Raw genomic sequence first — 20,494 nt, 5'->3', positions numbered from 1 at the left:
CCCTGCTTCAGTTCACTTTAAAACACTGATGCAATATTTTATCGTAACGGAGTAATTGTAGCTTTTCACCACTGAAACACCTGGGAAACACAGGGGGAAAAAGACCAAATGAAAAAATAAAAGGACAAAACACTTTGTGCCTGGATATTGCAGCCCTTTCAGTTTCCAGTAACAATTTAAGCACATGCAGTTTAGGAGTTTACAGGATTTATATTCCCTACTTGCCACATGGGGCAAGAACAAATTTTCTATGCAATCAATTCAATGTTTCATTCTGATTCACACATTTGAGTACTAACATGTTTGTTGTTACCTCACAGAAAAGACAGAAATAGAGAGTTCAGAAATATGAATGTAGTGTCATATCAGTTAGTATTGCCATCAGATGAATGTAGGTCTATGATTGGAATTGATGTTATTCATGTTCAATGTGCATTTATCAGAATCCCCAACAATCCTGGTACAAAGGTGCAGCTTTTTCATTACTAACACGTCTTTTGATATTATACACAATGAAGGCAAAGATTGACAGTAGGCCTACAGGAAGAGCTGGTGTCAGAGCTATTATCATTGCCATCACTTGGATGCACTCAACATAATTATGATATTGACGTCATCCAAGTTCAGTTTTCAAACATTTGCCAGCCACAAAGAAGAACATGAGAGGGGATGTCACTGGCTTCATGGAGCTAAGTAGCTGGGAGGGCTGGTTCTGATTGATGAGAGGGGATGTCACTGGTTTCACTGACTTTGGTGGCAGAGAGGGCTGGTCTCCACTGGCGAGATGGATGTCACAGGTCTTGCTGAGCTGCGTAGCCTAGAAGAGGCAGTCTTATTTGGCGAGAGGGGGTGTCACTGGCTTCAACAACCTGGATATCTGGGATGGCACTTGGATGTGATGCTAGCTGTTCCACTGCAATAGAGGCCAACAAGCACATTCTATTGATCTCTCATCTAATGACTGAATGTTGGTAATATAGTAACTACTACACATTTACAATGAAAAATTATTTTACTACTCATATAGACTCAATTAACTATTCAGTATTACACATAGTAAATATTCTCTTTAATGACTAACATTCAAGCAATGACAAGTTTAGTACTGATGAAAGTAATTATGTTAGATGCTGAAAGTCCAATGAAAATACTTAGTAGCCCACTTTATTTATGATATTTACATAAAAATTCCTAAATATGCATGCCAAAGGGACGTCTTCATCATCTAACCTGTTATCTTCTAACATCTGCCCAGGCTCTGATAAAATCAATATCTGTCAGCACTCTCGCCAGGTTTTGATCCACTTCAATCTGACCCAAGTCCTTTCCTCAGAGTAGCATTTTCCTCCACAACTAATTGGAGAAGGCAACTGCATTCACGAACTTGTCCTTTTCCATTTCACAGGGGCATCTGGACAGGAGTTCATCTGTATATCAGACACAATGAAAGGCATTAACACTGACTTACAATTAGGATAGTTGCATTAGTTCTTCACCACTCTGTAAATTTAGTCACAGAACTTGCTATCCCTTTTATTTCAGTGTAGAGTCTACCAGGTATCTATATCTTGTAGTGCTCACATATATGCAAAAGAGAAAACTCCATGAAATATGTTAGAAATAGACTGTCTACTGTAGAAGTTAAATAGCAAAAAGGAAAATAAGACCTACAGACCCTAGCCAAATTTTTGATGAGTTGACACTGCACATGACGTCGGGATGACCTCAGCCTCTCATTGTGCATCTACAAAGTAGGCTCTATGTATACAAGCTCATATAGGGCCTATGTCTTTAAATCCAGCCACATGCATGGGATTTGGGGGTCTGTAATTCCACATACAATCATATAGGAGGCCTATATGTGGCTGCAATGTACAAACTATGTAACTTGTAACCCTAAAAGTAATGATCAAGACAACCATAATCTTATTAACCACTACCACAGCTATGGGTTCAAAAAGAAAAAAAAATGTTATCAATTATTACAGCAAGAATAATAACAGCATCGTTTGAGAACACAGAGTTAAATCGAAAAATTTATTGATGTTTTGTTTACTAAATATCAACATTAATTTTCATTTGCAGGTTCAAAACAGTTGTTGGATCTAGGTGTATTAAAACAAAATGTACCAAGTAATTAAAGACAGTTTGTACAAACCTTTTGTACCAGTGCAAGGGCTGGTTTCAATGGGCAAGAGGGGATGTCACTGGCTTCATCAAGCTGGGTAGCTGGGAGGGCTGGTCTCGACTGATGAGAGGGGACATCACTGGCTTCACCAAGCTGGGTATAGCTGGTCGAAACTGACGAGAGGGAATGTCACTGGCTTCATCAAGCTGGTTAGCTAGGAGGGCTGGTTTCAACTGATGAAAGGGGATGTCACTGGCTTCACCGAGCTGGGTAGCTGGTCGAAACTGACGAGAGGGAATTTCACTGGCTTTTGACATCAAGCTCGGTAGCTGGGAGGGCTGGTCTCAACTGACGAGAGGGGATGTCACTGGCTTCACTGAGCTGCCTAGTCAGGATGGTCCTTGAATGTGATGCTGGCTGTTGCCCTACAAAACATACCCACATTTGCCACAATAATATCTGACAGACCTTTCTCAACAACTAGCACCTACTGTGTTACAAAGCATACACCATTTACCACTACACTAGGGACTGAGGGAACTGCGCTGCAATGTATATACGCCATTAGCCACTTATGTATACGCACAATAGATACACTGCAATCAACATTTTTGCAATGCCATGTGTACCGGAGACAATAATTAGGTACCTTACCAAACATGTGAATTCACGTTTTTGGTCCGCGATCATAGCTGCCGCGACAACATATACACGGTTGACTCTCCACAAACTATTTGTAAAAACCGAGTGACCAGATGATCACTCTACGCAGCTCTTCGCTGACACTTTCACTCACTCAGTGTTGTTTCGTAAAATTGGATTTCTCGCCTATCGCCGATTTGTAACAAACGGCAGTTCTGATGAGTGTCGTAACTTTCTTATTTCGAAATTTTGAGACCCATAATTTGACATGAAGGTAGAATAGGGCAACATAATCCAGAATAATATGGTAAAATAGGAATTCGCGTATTTACATGCAAAACACTTTAGCCTGCCATTTCTTAATGTGAACAGCGATTTTGTGCAATTGCCAGAAGCACATTTCAAAAAGGAGAACTGTTGAGCCAAATTTGGGATAGGCCTATGTCATTACGCAAAAAAAAAAAAAAAAAAAAAAAAAAATTCCAGTTATCTAATATATTGGCAGAGAAAAAGGGCCTCGGACTAGGAGTGGTAGAACATTGGTCTAGGATACCTACCATACTACCTCAATCGCATTCTGAATACCTGTACACCTTGGCTTTGGCTTTGTGAATCTGCATGTAGCCTTTCTTCACATGTGAGTAAAATCTCAGGCAAATTGTGATATTTTATATCTTTTACTTAGTTTACCGTAACAGAAACATGTTAGGGTGTGGCATAGGACACCTAACAAAACTACTAATCTAGGCCTACTCATAACAATAGTACAGTGTGTGTAGATCCTCTAAGTGACATCTCTATCAGCATTGTTACACTAATATTGTAGGTCCTAACTGAAGTTAACTGTAGTGTTACTCACACTGAACTGAATGAAGTCTTCCGAGTTTCACAAATTTATTACCGATCCAGCAGAAGTGAAATGACATCTCTGTCGTTCAGCCCCTTATGTCTTGAGGGGAATTGGGATTGACTTCATTTTATTTTTCTGTCGCCATCTCCATACTCTGTCACTGGTTTTCATGGTCTTCCTCTTCTTGGAGACAGATCTCTCGCTCTCCTCCTGCGGCTCCATTGTTGTGTGGATGGAGTGGTACGGTAAGTAGGCCTATATACGCAGCCAGCAGAGTTCGAGCGGACCCGTGCTAGCTAGCTGCCGGGCGGATGCCGGGAAATGCACCGATAACGCTCGCTAGCCAGTGAACAGGCACCCGGGTTTCGCCTCGCGATCGCGGCGATGTACAGCTGTACACTCTATCTTGGGCTTGCTTTTCGCCGAGGAGAAGGCAACAAATCAACGCTGTGCCAAAATCGGACAAAAGAGGGAGGCAAAAACAACACTTGAACGGAGAGCCTCTAAGCCGACCCCCTGTGATTTTGACAAGCGTTACATGTAACGCTCTTCACAAAATCATAGATATCTTCATAATGCCGTATTTTTCATCGATTCTTTTTCATTGCTTAGTCCTTTCATAGGCATTGGCCCTTGTTTTTGCCTGTTTCACTTCATGAAATAGTACTGTCTCGCGGAGCGAAGCGGGTTTTGATTCTGGTTAGGAAAGTTTGCGTTTGAGTTTGCCTTATTTGTAATTTGAGGACACCATAGACGACATGCGCAGTGAGTGAAAGTTGTCATTTATCACGTTTCGCGCAGTTTCTAATTGTGCCTTTCAGTTAGTTAGCAGCTGACCGTATTAACGTGAAGACTGGTCGCGTTATGGGATGCGAATGCTGACTCGCCCGTTTCTGCAGAAGACTCATGCAAGTCAAGTTTAGTCCCGCTACAGGAATCGAATAAACAAGCTTCACGGCTTAACTATCTCAATCCACGGCTGGGCTAAACTCGGGTTCCATTCTTCGACTATTCATCATATTCGATTCCTGACTGACCTGGAATAGGAGACAGAGGGAACACTGCATGCAGTCATGAGTGCAGAACAGAAAGAGAAGGACCTCAAGATCAAGAGGAGGACTGCCAAGGCAAAGCTGACCCGATTATTGAATGCCTTGCAGAAATTGCTGGACAGCAACAGGAATCTTGACGAGGTCACCGAGTCCTTACAGAGTCTGGAGTTAGCGTATAAGGACTTAGAGGAGAAACATGAAGCCTACTGTGAGATCATCGAGGATGACGAGCAGTTTCTCAAAGAGGGCACTTGGTTGGAAGAGTGTCAGTCAAACTTCATGGATATGCAGATAAAGGCGAAGGATTGCATCAAGGCAAAAGCAAGTGAGGCATCTGAGAGAGCTGAGACACAACCGGCTGTAAATGATAGCAGCAATGTAGCCTCACCTGAAAGACCAGATGAATCTAACAGTCCACAAGTAGAGTCTGCATTCAGAGTACAGGTAGAGCGGCCCAAACTGCCACATTTCAGCGGAGACGTGAGAGTGTACTCTACGTTCAAATCGGACTTTCACCATTTGATAGACCGATACAGTAAACGGGACGCGATGGCCATCCTTCGTACAGCATTACACGGTAAGCCTTTGGAGCTAATCAGAGGGATAGGAAATGACTATGATGAAGCATGGGCATTGCTGGACTCCATATACGGCGATCCAAGGCTCATAGCAGATGTAATCGTGGATGAAATGGAGCGGTTCCCCCCACTCAAAGAGGGAGATGATGCAAGATTCTGCGATCTTGTGCACATTGTAATGAGAAGTTACAACACACTGAAGGAAGTGGGGAGAACGGGAGATATGGATAACAGCCACATGCTGGCACTGGTGGAAAGAAAGATGACCAGCAATGATCGCAAAGTTTGGTTCCGCTATCTGCAGAGGGATAGACAGGAGGCTACCTTTGAGGCACTGCGAACCTGGATGAGTGGGGAAATGAAGATGAGATTAAGAGCATCGGCCCCTCTTCGAGATGCACGGTCTTCCACTCAACAGAAAGACAAACGATCCAGTGCTTCAGTTAGTCACATCGCTGAAGAGGATAAGTCAGGCAAACAGGTGGACCACAAGTGCTGGATTTGCAAATCATCTGATCACTGGGTAGACCAGTGTAAGAAGCTTCTGTCAAAGAGTCAGCCCGAGAGGTTCCAAATGGTGAAAGACAATCATGCATGCTACAGTTGCTTGAAGAGAGCAGGCAGGGATCACAACATGAAAACTTGCAAGCGACGGAAGAGGTGCACAGAGAAATTGAACGGAGAACAGTGCACATCCTTTCATCATCCTCTGCTGCACAAAGAAATAGCCCGTGAGATAGTGGCAAGTGTTTCAGGGAAAACAGCCCTTCTGCCTGTTGTGACAGTTACTATGATGGGTTCCAAGGACCAGAGCTACTCAGCTAACTGTCTACTGGATTCTGGTGCACAAATTAGCCTTGTCAGGCGATCACTTGCAGAAAACCTAGGATTAAAGGGAAAGCCGATATCCATCAACATCACGAAAGTTGGCTGTGTCACTGAAGAGGTCCAGACGAAGATCTACCGATTAAGACTGCGATCTCTCGATGACAACAGAGTGTACAGAGTGTCGGCTGTCGGACTGGATTCCATCAATGATGACATAGTACAAGTCCAGACAGATGACTTGTGCAAGACATTCAACCTGGGACAGAACTGTCTACATCGTAGCAGCGGATCGATTGATGTCTTGGTTGGAATTGATCATGCTAAGCTGCACACAGGAGAAACCAGGCAGAAAGGAAATTTGGTAGCCAGACATACCCCCCTGGGATGGGTGGTATTTGGAGCTGACCCGGATCATCAGGCTGCCAAAAGCACAGTTTTGAATGTGATGGTTACAGATGCTGTGGACTTGAAAGATTTTTGGACAACAGAGTCGATGGGAGTTTGTCATAGTCCCAGCCAGTACCAACCAGACGGACTGAGTAGACAGGAAATGGATGAGAGTAAGCTAATCAGTGATTCCTGTCAGAAGGTCGGCAAGCAGTGGCTCGTTCCCTATCCATGGCAAAAGGAGCCGGATCTTCTGCCGGATAACAAGGCCCAGGCTGAGAGAATGCTATATGCTACTGAGAGGAAACTGGCAAAAAATCCCAACCATGCAGACGCATATGACAGACAGATCCAGGAGATGGTTGAAATGAAATTTGCCAGAAAGCTGTCAAAGGATGAAGTGCGATCGTATGAAGGCCCAGTGCACTACATTGCGCATCATGCGGTCGTTCGACCGGAGAAGCAGAGTACCCCCATCCGAATCGTATTCAACTCATCCGCCTCCTACCAGGGACACTCGCTTAACGACTACTGGATGAAGGGTCCCGATCTGCTGAACAGACTGTTTGGTGTACTGATGAGATTCAGGGAACACGAGGTGGCACTCTGCGCAGATATATCCAAGATGTACCACAGAGTGATGATACCTGAAAGGGACCAGCATGTTCATCGCTTTCTGTGGAGGAACTTGAACCAGGATAAGCAGCCAGATGTCTATATCATGAGAGTTGTCACTTTCGGTGATAAGCCATCCCCAGCTATGGCACAGACGGCATTGCGGAAGACGGCGGAGGAAGGCGCTAAGATGTATCCGAAAGCAGCATCAACCATCATGCATGATACCTACATGGATGACATCTGTGCATCGGTGCCGACAGTGACAGAGGCAGAGGAGCTGAGCAGAAGCATTGACAAAGTACTGGCTGATGGAGGGTTCAAAGTAAAGGGATGGAGATCAAACAAGGAGCTCTCCAGAGAACATGATGGGAATGACAAAAGGCCCAAATTACTGAAGACGATCACTGACGAGAAAGTCTTGGGTGTGGTATGGGAAAATGACTCAGACACATTCTCATACAAAGTCAAACTGAATGAGGATGCAATTCAAGCAATCAAGATGACAAAGAGGAGCATCCTTAGCCAAGTTGCACGTATCTTCGATCCCATTGGATTTGCAACCCCCATAGTGATACGAGCAAAGATCGGACTGCAGAGGCTATGGGAGAAAGGCTTGAACTGGGATGATGAACTACCCGAGGAGAGTCAGACAGAATGGAGAAAGCTGTTCCGTGAAATGGAAAAGTTGACAAATGTCAGATTTGAGAGATGTCTGACACCAGCTCACGCCAGAGGCAAGCCAACTCTTTGCATTTTCTGTGATGCATCTATGGAGGCATTCGGAGCATGTGCGTATCTCAGATGGGAGGTAGACGAGGCGAGGTACGAGGTGCGGTTTGTGACAGCAAAGTCTAGGGTGGCACCGCTGAAACAGTTGACTATCCCAAGGCTTGAACTACAAGCAGCGGTACTTGCAAGCAGGTTGTACACAGCAATCAGAACTGAGATGTCAATGGAGCTGGCCAATGTTATCTTCATGACTGACAGCATGATAACACTATCTTGGATAAAGAGTAAGGCCAGGAGTTACAAGATGTTTGTCGCTGTCCGAGTTGGTGAAATCCAGACTGCTACTGACCCGAGTAAGTGGCGTCATATCCCTGGAGAAGTTAACGTAGCAGATGACCTGTCGAGAGGACTAGATGCAGATCAGCTGACCGCCAGATGGCAACACGGACCTGACTTCATTCGTGAGCCTATGTCAGACTGGCCTGAAGAAGGCAAGGCAGAGGAAAAGATGAAAGTCTGAAATGGAGAAGGAAATGAGAAAGAATCAGTCAGTTCTAAACATCACCCAACCACCAGATGAAGATGTTATAGACTGTGCCAAATTCTCCAGCTGGAGAAAATTGATCCGGGTGACGTCATATGTGCTGAGGTTCCTGAGAAAGCTGAAAGCAAAGTGCAAAGGAGAAACTGACGAGAGTGAGAAAGACACAGATTGCACTTTGACACCTGATGACCTGCAGAAGGGAGAGAATTTCCTGATCCAGAAAGCCCAGCAGTCATTGAAGGCCAGAGTCGACAAGGGAGAATTAAAGACCCTCAGCCCATACACAGACGAAACAGGCATAATCAGAGTAGGGGGCAGAGTAGACAAGGCTGAAATGTCATTTGAAATGAGGCATCCAGTGCTACTTCCATACGGGCATTGGATATCTACCCTGATTACACGGCATTTCCATGAGAGCGGTCACAATGGAGTGGCTGTAACGACTGCTAAGGCTCGACGCAGATACTGGATTCTGAAAGGGCATAATTTGGCAAAAACAGTTAAGTTCAGATGTACAGTTTGCCGATCATTCGACCACAAGACTGAGACCCAGGAAATGGCAAACCTGCCTCCTGAGAGGCTATCTCCACATACGCCGCCATTTCACTACACGGCATGTGACTATTTCGGTCCTTTCCAAGTGAGGGTAGGACGAAACAAGACTGCAAAAAACTACGGCGTCCTGTTCACATGCTTAAACTCAAGGGCCGTCCACCTTGAGCTTGCAACAGACTGTTCCACGATGGAATTCCTGCAAGTGCTGCGGCGATTCTTCGCTATAAGGGGCCAGCCAGGGAAAATCCTAAGCGACAATGGAACTCAGTTCATTGGTGCACAGCGTGAACTACGAGACATGGTAAGAGGCTGGTCTAAAGAGGAGCTACGAGAATTCTGTGCAGAGAAAGGCACGGAATGGACATTCACGACACCCGCTGCCCCCCATCAGAATGGCAGTGCAGAGTCGCTGGTTAAAAGCTGCAAGTATGCTCTGAAGAGGGCAATTGGGGAGCAGATTTTGACACCGTTCGAGCTGTATACGTGCCTGCTGGAGGTCGCCAACCTTGTGAATCAGCGACCGATTGGCAGGATTCCGACCGAACCCGATGACGGCAACTACCTATGTCCCAATGACATGCTGTTGGGGCGTGCATCTAGCGACGTCGCTCAAGGGCCGTTCCGGGAAACGAGAAATCCGAGGCATCGTGTCGAATTCATTCAGCGAATTGTCGACACATTCTGGCATCGCTGGACGAGAGACGTTCTTCCGTTGTTAGCACCGCGACAGAAATGGCACGTCGATCGCCGCAACGTACGTGTCGACGACGTCGCGATGATGGCTGACGCGAACGCGGTTCGAGGGAAATGGACCATCGCCCGCGTTATCCAAGTCTACCCGGGACCGGATGGTAAGGTGCGCAATGTGAAGGTGAAAACGCCAACTGCTGAGTATCGACGTCCAGTTACGAAGATCGCGGTGATCTACCCAGCTGAGGGATACGACGAGTGATTTGTTTGTGATAAATTCAGTGTTAAGCGATCAAGAGGAGAGATTTCCTCATTGGGTGGGGAGGATGTCTCGCGGAGCGAAGCGGGTTTTGATTCTGGTTAGGAAAGTTTGCGTTTGAGTTTGCCTTATTTGTAATTTGAGGACACCATAGACGACATGCGCAGTGAGTGAAAGTTGTCATTTATCACGTTTCGCGCAGTTTCTAATTGTGCCTTTCAGTTAGTTAGCAGCTGACCGTATCAACGTGAAGACTGGTCGCGTTATGGGATGCGAATGCTGACTCGCCCGTTTCTGCAGAAGACTCATGCAAGTCAAGTTTAGTCCCGCTACAGGAATCGAATAAACAAGCTTCACGGCTTAACTATCTCAATCCACGGCTGGGCTAAACTCGGGTTCCATTCTTCGACTATTCAAGTACTTTTGCATTTTGGGTTCCAACACTCCTCCCCAGTCCCTTTAAAATTCATATATAGGAAGATACAGCTGGCTTTGCTGAGTTTTATGATGTATATTTTGTTTAGAAACTCCATTGCTAACTCCAGTTAGGGATTTTTAGAGCTCTTTCCCATGTTTTTCTAGAATTATGATCTTTGGTAGATATAAATGCCTTTTGATGGATGTTTTAGAGAAGAAATATTTGATGTATTCCCGTGACTTTATTAGTTGATTTTATACTCAAATATGCAATATGGAAGTATAACAACACGTAGAATTATTCTAGTCTTTCTTATGTTTTATTTGCCAGTCGAACCAGATAATTGACAATATGGAGGTGGAGTGGAGGGAGTACCCTCCACCTATTACATAGTATGTCTTTGATATAAACCAAGCGTACCCTCGATAGGTATATTTATAGGGTAATCATATAATTTTGTAAATATGTGCACTGTTGTGATTATTGATCGCTACTAATTGAGCACAGAGATGCTCATCACGTTCTTTTTATGTGTATACTCTTTTGTGTAAATATTAAGATGGATGCTTAATGCATCATACCAGCTTAATGCCAAAGTGACAGTTATTGTGTCATACATGTAGGTAGTGAGCATGACCAAGGTTCTAAGAAGAAGTATAAGATTTTAATTATCAGTAACTGGTTTAATTATTTAATATGAGGAAAATATTAAGTAATACTCGAGTGAGGGAATAGGAATTGCTTCCCTACCACTTCCCCACTCCCCTCATCCCCTGCAACCGTGGCCACTACGCGGATGAGCTGGGAACTGAATGGACTAGCTGGCGGACCAGGCGAGGCCTAGGCGAGAGTGACATTGTCGGGGTTTGCAGCCAATAGAGAGGGTCTCTCTGGTCTGGTAATGCAGTCTATATCGGGGAAAAACAACGAAGTCAAAAGATGGGTGCTACTATGCCAGTGTCCGAGGGCTGGTGTCCACTACCGTCCCCACTCCTTCCCTTCCCCCCCCCTTCCCTTTGGAGTGCCGACACCACCCACTGAGGGCAACAGTGACGGAGCTGTGTGTACTTATCTGTATCTGAGGGTTCATGGTGACAGACTAGCGTGCCTACTTGCTGCTGGACTGAGCTGGTGACACCGATGTCTACTGGGGAACGACAAGAAGCTGTTTACCAGACCGAGTTCAGATCCTTTACCACCCCCTTCCAGTTTTTTCCATTTCCCCACCCTCAGTTAGTAGCAAGCTCCATTCCCAAACACTTGAGTATAGGTTATTTTTCTTTTTCAACTTGGCCTGTTAGTAATAAAGACTTATAATAGTCACTGTATAAGAAAGTAAGCTAATTTGTTGAGATAGCAAAATTTCTTCTTTTTGTTTCAAGAAAGTCGCGGGACGAGTCATGAGCAAGTCGACGTGCTTAGAGGCTTAATGGAAACACTGTAGAATTTCGTATGCTTTTTGGTGGCAGGGGTAATTTGGGAGTCGTTAGAGACTTGAGGCCAAATTCTGCCGGAGTAGACAGACAGCGACGCGTGGCCACCGACATCGTGTGTGGGGCGCATAATGCTCTTTTGTGTGGTGCAGCAGTTTTATGTTAAGGATTGAAATCCCAGAGGGGTGACCGGAGCGGTTATGAAAGGATTTTATTCTTTATTGCTTTATTCTTTATTCTATTGGAGAGAGTAATGTGCACTTACTGAGAGATGTTATTCGGAAAGAGACGGGTAGGAAGACTTGGAGTCTAAGTGAGTCTACTGTCTACAGGAGTTCGCTAGTAGGATGAGGTTCGCACAGGTTAGCACAAGCAGGAAGAAAAGCACGGAAGAAATTTCACTTTCTGACAACAAATTGGATCTCAAAATGAGATGTTTTTAAATAACATTGCAGTGGGGTAGTATTTCGTATATAGTAGTCTCCATGATAAAGAGTCAGTCATTATACTAAATTATGGAGAATTGTATTTACAATATTTATGTGACTTCGAATGTAATGAGTGGTCTAACTACAGTTCCACGTCTTTATGTGGTACGTTCTGAGCTGGGATATCGTAGATTCGTAGTTGGGTCTACAGCATTAGTGAACCTTGGTCAGATTAAGCTGGGAAAATACTCATATTCAAGTTGGTTTTTGTCTCTAAGAGAAGATGTTTGAAATGTTGTAAATGAAATGATTTGTATGTATTTTTACAAACAGAATTTAGACTGATTAAAGTCTAAAAGTTACAAGTTAAATTCAAACGTTCTGACATCAAGTTTGTAGTTGTACTGCCTGGATGCTAGAATGAATGCATGTAGACGATACGTGAACACTGATCAGCGATTGAGGTTGTGGATATGAGATTTAATTATGTACTGTAGATTGATAAAGACACTGGACAAATCTATGCACCACGTTCATATACTTTTGAACAAACGAACCACACATCGAAGCCTTTTAAACACGTTACCAACACGTACGCGAGGTCCTAGAACTTATTGGATAGCCTTGGTGATTGGAGGGAGAGTGAGTGCCCGAGATGTTTGGTATCTGTGTGTGTACACGCATGTAGAGTACCTACCAACGGCGTAAATCCGTACTGAGGAGTGGGGGGGGGGGGATGGTCACCATCACCACGATTACAAGCCCATAACCGGACCGGCGCAGCCTTGGGGGGGGGGGGGGGGAGAAGAAGCTTGGTGCCCCCCCCCCAAACGCACACTTTACAGGGATCGGATGTCCCACTCTTTTGCATGAAATATAAAGTGAGAGGAAAGTGGCAGCAAAAATATGAAGACTTTTTGTTCTTGTTGTTGCTTTTTTTTTTTGCTTGTCAGATGACTTGCGGCGGAAAATCAGACCTTAAAAGTATATGAAGACATTTTTTGTTTTTGAAATATCTGTGAGAGAGAGCGGAGCGACCGGGTTAACGGGGGGAGGGTGTGTATGCAATGGGGGGGGGGGGGGTGTCCCTCTCCCACACGAGGAAGATTTTGCATTTTCAGACCTGAAATTCAGCGATCTGCTGCACACTTTTGGTGAAATTTTTGTTTGTTTGTTTTTCTTTAAAAAACCAATAGAAAATGAAATATTCACAATATATTATTGAATGACTAAATCGTGGTATTTCAGCTCTTGCTCCGCCTGTGCGACATCACTGCGAAGGCCTACTAAATAGTGGGGCCTATCACCGGCGTAGACATGATTGGGGGAGCGGTTATGAGATCGTGAGGGAGCGAAGCAAGCGAGGGGGGGGGGGGAGGGTATGGTAGGGGGTTTCTCCCTCCCACGGTGAAATCTTTTTACATTGAAAATTTTGACATTTTACAGTCCAAAAACTGCCGTTTGTAGCTATATTCTTCGCTTTGGAAATTAAGGGGTGGGAGGCACACCGTGCGCAACTGCTGTCAATCACTGGCAGCAACATCAGGAGAATGGCATAGCGATTAAATGCGAGCGAGCGGAGCGAGCGAGCTTGAAAATTTTGACATAGGCCCTAATGCTTTTACATGCTAAAAACTGCCGTTTGTAGCTATACTTCTTCGCTTAATTGGAAATCAAGGGGGGCCGCACCGGGCGCAACTGTTGTCAATCACTGGAAGCAACATCAGGAGAATGGTATAGCGATTAAATGCGAGCGAGCAAAACGAGTGAGCTTGAAAATTTTGACATTTTACAGTCCAAAAACTGCCCTTTGTGGCTGTATTTTTTTTTGCTTTGGAAATTAAGGGGGGCGCACCGGGTGCAACTGCTGGCAATTACTGGCAGCAACATCAGGAGAATGGCATAATGCGAGCGAGTGAAGCGAGCGAGCTTGAAAATTTTGACATTTTACAGTCCCAAAACTGCCGCTTTTGGCTGTATTTCTTCGCTTTGGAAATTAAGGGGGGCGCACCGGGCGCAACTACTGGCAGTTACTGGCAGCAACATCAGGGGAATGGCATAACGATTGAATACGAGCGAGCGAAGCGAGTGAGTTGAAAATTTTGACATTTTACAGTCCCCATACTGTCGTTTGTGGCTGTATTTTTTCGCTTTGGAAATCAAGGGGGGGGGGGGGAACACACCGGGCGCAACTGCTGGCAATTACTGGCAGCATGCAACATCAGGAGAATGGCATAACGATTAAATGCGAGCGAGCGAAGCGAGTGAGCTTGAATATTGTGATATTTTACAGTCCCAAAGACTGTCCTTTGTGGCTGTATTTTTTCGCTTTGGAAATTAAGGGGGCGCACCGGGCGAAAATTGCCGGCAGTTACTGGCAGCAACATCAGGAGAATGGCATAATGATTAAATGCGAGCGAGCGAAGCGAGTGAGCTTGAAAATTTTGACATTTTACAGTCCCCCAAACTGTCGTTTGTGGCTGTATTTTTTCGCTTTGGAAATTAAGGAGGCGCACCGGACGAAAACTACTGGCAATTACTAGCAGCAACATCAGGAGAATGGCATAATGATTAAATGCGAGCGAGCGAAGCGAGCGAGCTTCAAAATTTTGACATTTTACAGTCCCCAAACTGCCGTTTGTAGCTATATTTTTCGCTTTGGAAATTAAGGGGGGGGGGGCGCATCGGGCGAAAACTGCTGGCAATTACTAGCTGCAACATCAGGAGAATGGCATAATGATTAAATGCGAGCGAGCGAAGCGAGCGAGCTTCAAAATTTTGACATTCTACAGTCCAAAAACTGCCGTTTGTAGCGAACTGTTTGTAGCTATATTTTTCGCTTTGGAAATTAAGGGGCCGGGGCGCACCGGGCGCAACTGCTGCCATTCACTGGCAGCAGCATCAGGAGAATGGCATAGCGATTAGATGCGAGCGAGCGGAGCGAGCGAGCTTTAAAATTTTGACATTTTACACTCCAAACACTGCCGTTTGTAGCTATTATATATTTTTCGCTTTTGTTTGTCCCGCTTTTACGGGGAACCATCCCCCCCCCCCCATCGACGCCTCTGCATATGAGGGTGCTTTTGTTAAGTGAAAGATCTGCTGCACACTCTTTGATAAATTAGGGAAATATACGTCAATCTCAAAAGTGTACAAAGTCTATCGAAAGGGATCCTGTATAGCGGAGCTTTTGCATGTTTATGATTGCAATACAACGATCTGGTGCATAGTTCTGGCGATATTTGGACAATTTTCCATTAAGAAAGTTCGAGATTTGTCCTCATCTCGGGAATTGCTTGGGGGATAATTTAATGATTTGTCTGCCTAAACACTTCCGTAGGGGCGGGGCAAATGCCCTTTGCCCCCCCCCCCCCCCGAGATAGATTCGACGCCCCTGATCTTCCCTGGGTATGCTCACAGATGTATCCTGACTGAGTCACCAGTCAATGTCGTTTCTCAGGAATGATTCAGGAAGTGGAGGGAGTTCAATTATGGTGATATAGCTTTTGTTATTGTTTGTTTGTTTGTTTGTTTGTTTGTTTGTTTTCGTACATTATCTTGCAGAGGGTCCCCAGTTACTCGCGTCATAGCATGTTTACATAATAAGGCCTATACTATTTGACGTTGTCAACGTCTGAGCCATACCTTACAGTGTATGTCGATGTTACTTTCTTCGCGAGAAAATTATGTATACATTTTCCTACAAGATAGAATACTGTTCACCTCTGTTACCTGTCTGAAGGCCGGCGTACAAACGTCATGCAATATGCCAAAATTGATACAATCACATTTCTGCTTCCTCCATTTTTTTTTCAAAATTCAGGGGGGGATGATTTACGCCCATGGTACCTACACATGATCTATGTTAATTTGGATACGGAGAAGGTTAGAAGAAGTCTGACTTAGCTTACCCTAAATGCTTGGTCGATTTTTTGAGGTATTTCCTCGTATATTAGATGATTAAGATGAGTGAATGATTGCCGATGCTAGTTTGTGTAGGCGGTGCCGGTGCTAGACTGGAGTACTCAACTGAGAGTGGTGCACATGCTCGAGTGGCGCGAACATGAGGTATGCGCGCATGTGAGATGCAGTGTGTGCGTGCGCAGTCTGTACTGACGCTGGTGATGATTAATAATAGGCGTCAAGGTTATACGCAAGAGGAATACCAGTATGTAACGTACACATGCAGCCACAACATTCTTTAGCATAGACAGATCTCTCTCTCCAAACACGTTAGCTGAGGAAGTTAGTTCTCGACTTCTCAGCAGGGAGTGGTACACCCAAAAATTACCTGGTGGCAGCATACTACAGGATTAGGAGACGTGGATATTCTCAGATGTTCAGTCCCTATTTATTCCCCCCCCCTTCTCGCGTTACATTATATATTCATGACGTTCTGTTTTGTGTTGTATTTATTTATGTTCTGTTTGTTTTTATGTGTATTTTTGTCTATTATTGAGTATCTAGTGATTATGTAACATTTTGTATTTTGTATTTTCATGCCAATCTGTTATTTCAATGTACTGCTGTATCAGGGAATCACAATCTTCAAGCCGCTGGCTTTTTCGTGATTTTCCTTGCCATCTGATTATTGTACAAATATTGGCTGCATTGCTTTTATGAAATCAATAAATTGAATTGAAATTGAATTGAAAATTGAAGCTACATGTAGCACTCGCTCCAAAGTCAAGATGTCCGAAGATGTTCGTCCCAAACATTTACGCACGTCGCACTCGGAAATCCCGTACATACGTACGTAAGAGTATACGTACGCCACACTTTATGCGCAAGAAAGGCCGGCTGGCAGCCCGAACTAGAAGTTGTTTACAGGATTGACAGCGCGTATAGTAGCGCGCGACGCGCTTGTAATAACCGATTGAGTGCGCACTGCTAGTGTAAACATTGTGACGTCAGTGACCGAGCAGTTAGGCTTTCTCTGCAATGTCCCACAGGATAACACGCCGTGCTGTTATGACTTTTCGTTGCACACTTTTTGCACGGCCATGCATGTTAGTAAGAAAATCATCAGCGCACATGTGACTCATTTCAGCGCTTCCAATTGGCTACATTCTTGAACCCATTTTATAATTATTATTATTATTACTAATATTGTTATTGCTAAGATGTGGTCAGACTTCTTGCAAATACCTTTTGAACGAAGTTTCTCGATCTCTGCTAGTAGTATATGAGGTACCTTTTCAAGAGGTCCAGGAGCAGGAGCAGGAAGAGTAAACAATAGAATATGAAATATGAATATTTGCATTGTTCTTAAACAAAGAGAATATGATATTAACGATCACAAAATTAATCATTTTTTTACAATTAGGGTATTACTCGACGATATTCTATTGTTTACTGCTGAGTCTATTGTCTTAGATCACGCTCATAAACAATATTCTTTTGTTTTAACGGTATGCTATTTGTTCGCAAGATGATGGTTAATAGTTCTAGCAATATGCTATTGTTTTAACGATGAGTTTATTGTTTTAGATCATGCTCATGAACATTCTTTTGTTTTAACGATACACTACTATCGACAACGTGCTACGATGGTTGATTGTTTTAGCATTATCCTATTGTTTTAACGGAGATGATGGTCGATAGTTTCAGCAATATCCTATTGTTTTATTGATATGTCTGTTGTTGTGTGTTTTTTTACACTCATAAAGATTCTTCTGTTTTAACAGTATGTTATATTAGGTAACATGATAGTTCATTGCTTTAGTTATATATTATTGTTTAAATATGCGATCTATTATCTCAGCGTGATCTTACTCTTCCTTATAAATATTCTGCTTTAATGAGACACCGTTGTTTTTAGGAAACCCCGGCTGTGCTGTGACGTGTTGACGATGTCCATTGTTCATAACCGTGACAGTATACCGGACACGCTTGGATAAGATGGTGAATTCGATGGAAGTATATTGCACCATCGTGTGAAAGAGAACAAGGTAAACTGTATCTAGTCAACGGGTGTGAAACGAGGTCCATTGTTATGTCATAGCCGTAACAGCGTCGGACACGCTTGGATAAGATGGTGAATTCGATGGAAGTATTGCACCATCGTGTGAAAAAGAACAAGATAAAATTTGTATATTCTCAACGGGTGTGAGGTATTGATCTGTATAACTCGATACAGATGTGAATGATGTGAAAAGCTGATAGGTCAAGTTTCGGATGCTTTAGTCTATCCGTATGAGACGAGTATATGCTTTGGTAGCTGCTGCGTTGCCATGCAGTTCAAGTCATTTACCCCTCCCTATTCTAGAGTCTATGGAAAGATCCTATAGCCATGTTATATTATTTTGTCTGCATCTAATAAAGTACAAGGAAACGAGTATATTACACTATCAGTAGCCTATGGCAGTACCATAACAACGCATACAGTTGATATAAAGTAATGGCATCGCCTTCTTACGATAACCGCAATGTATTGTTTTCTCTCTTTGCTAATTTGCGTCAATTTTTATGAAGAGGATAAAAGTAGTTCAGTTTAGATAATACTAACAATTGGTTATGAGCCTGTCAGTTGGTTTTTTTTTTGTCCTTCTATACGATTATATTGTCAGGAAGTAATATTAAAGGTCCAGTTTACCTTTGGGAGCAGTGATTTCAAAAATGTTCAAGATATCACATTTGGTGCATATGTGTAGGTCTGTTGTATCATAAAACATCCTACCATATGAAATATTTGCAATAAAACCTAAAATATAAGGAGATATCAGGGTTTTTCTCAGTAAACCGTAACTGTATACGGTTTAGTCTGGAAACATTTTTATTATAACTATTGTTCACATTTTGTGTATTTAACAACACTTAACATCGATTATATGGATTCAAATTTTGACAGTGGTTGTTTCTATCCCTAACTCACATTTTAGAACTATTTTAAAGCACTAATGCTTTCATCTGCAAATGGTAAATTATGCCTTTAAAATATTCCTTTACTTTTCAAATTGAAGGGGTAGGTGCAATATAGTGCTAACCCACACAATGGTCATTTTGAGATAATCGCTGTTGAATGTTAGGAAAGTCCATACATTGTACATTAATAAAACATAAATGCATGCATTTTTACCATCTTATTGCTTGAATTCAAATATGATATTTTCACGGAGGTTAGAGTGAAGGATAAGGATCATGAAAATGCATGCAACTCAATTTTGACAAAAGTGTGGGTTAGCACTATATTGCACCGACCCCTTCAATTATACCTATTTAGATCTATTATACTATGAGTGTAAGGTATCATTTGTGTGCACGTTCTAATTGATAAATATCATCTATAAATATAATATATCGAATAAATCATACGAGGTTTGTTTAATTATACAAGGGCCTAGGCTGGTTATGTTTCCTTTATTTTCTAATGATCATCAAAGTGATTAAAAGAAAAACAAATCCGTCCACTCAGTAAAGAAAATCGAAATGATAAACCCATTTCTTTTTAATGTGAGAAAATTTGCATTTCTTTTTTATGCGGAGGTGATTTCCACTAATCTGTATTCGTACGATTAAAAGCTGAAAAGTGCAATCGTTAACGGTTGCTACTACACATATATGTTTGAGATTCTCCATCCAAACATTTCATTTCATTTTTTTTTTTTTTTTTTTGCCGACAACGTTATACGATACCATCATTCACGGTTCGTGGTTCACAATGTTGTTTTCCCCCTTATGTTTACGTTGCTACGTTGCCATTAGCCAAAGATTTGGGGGTTAAACATTCTAGTAAAACTTGTTTCTATATCTTACCCATCCCCCCCCCCTTCATTCAGCGCATGAGTTTATCCTCTCTGTCGATGTATGTGCAAAAAAAAAAAAAAAAAACTAGAGATTGTAATTTGTCATCACTGACAAATTAAGGTGATCCGATTTCTTTTTTAATCAATGATTCGAATCGTGATAGTGCAAAGTCTCAGCTACAACATACTAAAATCTGAGAGAAATTCACCGAAGCATAAGTAAGATAGTGCTCGATAAAGAGAGTCATGTCAATTTTTACATCTAAAAAAATTCCCTCCCATAGAGATAACACGTCATAGCGAAAATAGAAAAAGAAGTACATATGACCTTTGACCCCACTTTGCACAGACAAGATGGCATCTGAGCAAAAAGTGGTTATTTTATGAAATGATCCCTGTAACATGGTCTTTACGTGTGCGAAATATGGGAAAGATAGGACATGTATTCACCAAGATACAGGATGAAACATCTATGACCTTTGACCCTAATTTACATACCCAAGATGGCGTCTGATCAAGTCGTTGTTATTTTATGAAATAATGTTCGTGACATGAACTAAATATGTGCAAAATATGGTGGTGATAGGGTATGTTTTTCTTGAGTTATTGC

At 42.9% G+C, this 20,494-nt stretch overlaps 1 protein-coding gene and 1 long non-coding RNA gene across 2 annotated transcripts; one reads left to right on the top strand and one right to left on the bottom strand.

Moving 5' to 3' along the window:
- Positions 1-1,296: 1,296 nt before the first annotated feature.
- On the bottom strand, positions 1,297-3,701 carry LOC140235159 (uncharacterized). Its single transcript, XR_011901678.1, has 3 exons — positions 3,630-3,701; positions 2,159-2,553; positions 1,297-1,427 (listed from the first exon to the last, which is right to left on the bottom strand). It is a non-coding gene; the product is annotated as an uncharacterized lncRNA (long non-coding RNA).
- Positions 3,702-4,868: 1,167 nt separating this feature from the next.
- Positions 4,869-9,863, top strand: LOC140235375 (uncharacterized). The gene is given in 5 exon segments (XM_072315404.1): positions 4,869-6,638; positions 8,193-8,326; positions 8,328-8,956; positions 9,035-9,195; positions 9,232-9,863. Coding segments are annotated over 5 exon segments (3,243 nt in total). The 5' UTR covers positions 4,869-4,951.
- The last annotated feature ends 10,631 nt before the right edge of the window (positions 9,864-20,494 follow it).

The sequence above is a fragment of the Diadema setosum genome, chromosome 11 (genome assembly GCF_964275005.1).
Source record: "Diadema setosum chromosome 11, eeDiaSeto1, whole genome shotgun sequence".
Lineage (NCBI taxonomy): Eukaryota > Metazoa > Echinodermata > Echinoidea > Diadematoida > Diadematidae > Diadema > Diadema setosum.
This window is presented reverse-complemented; position numbering and strand designations above follow the sequence as displayed.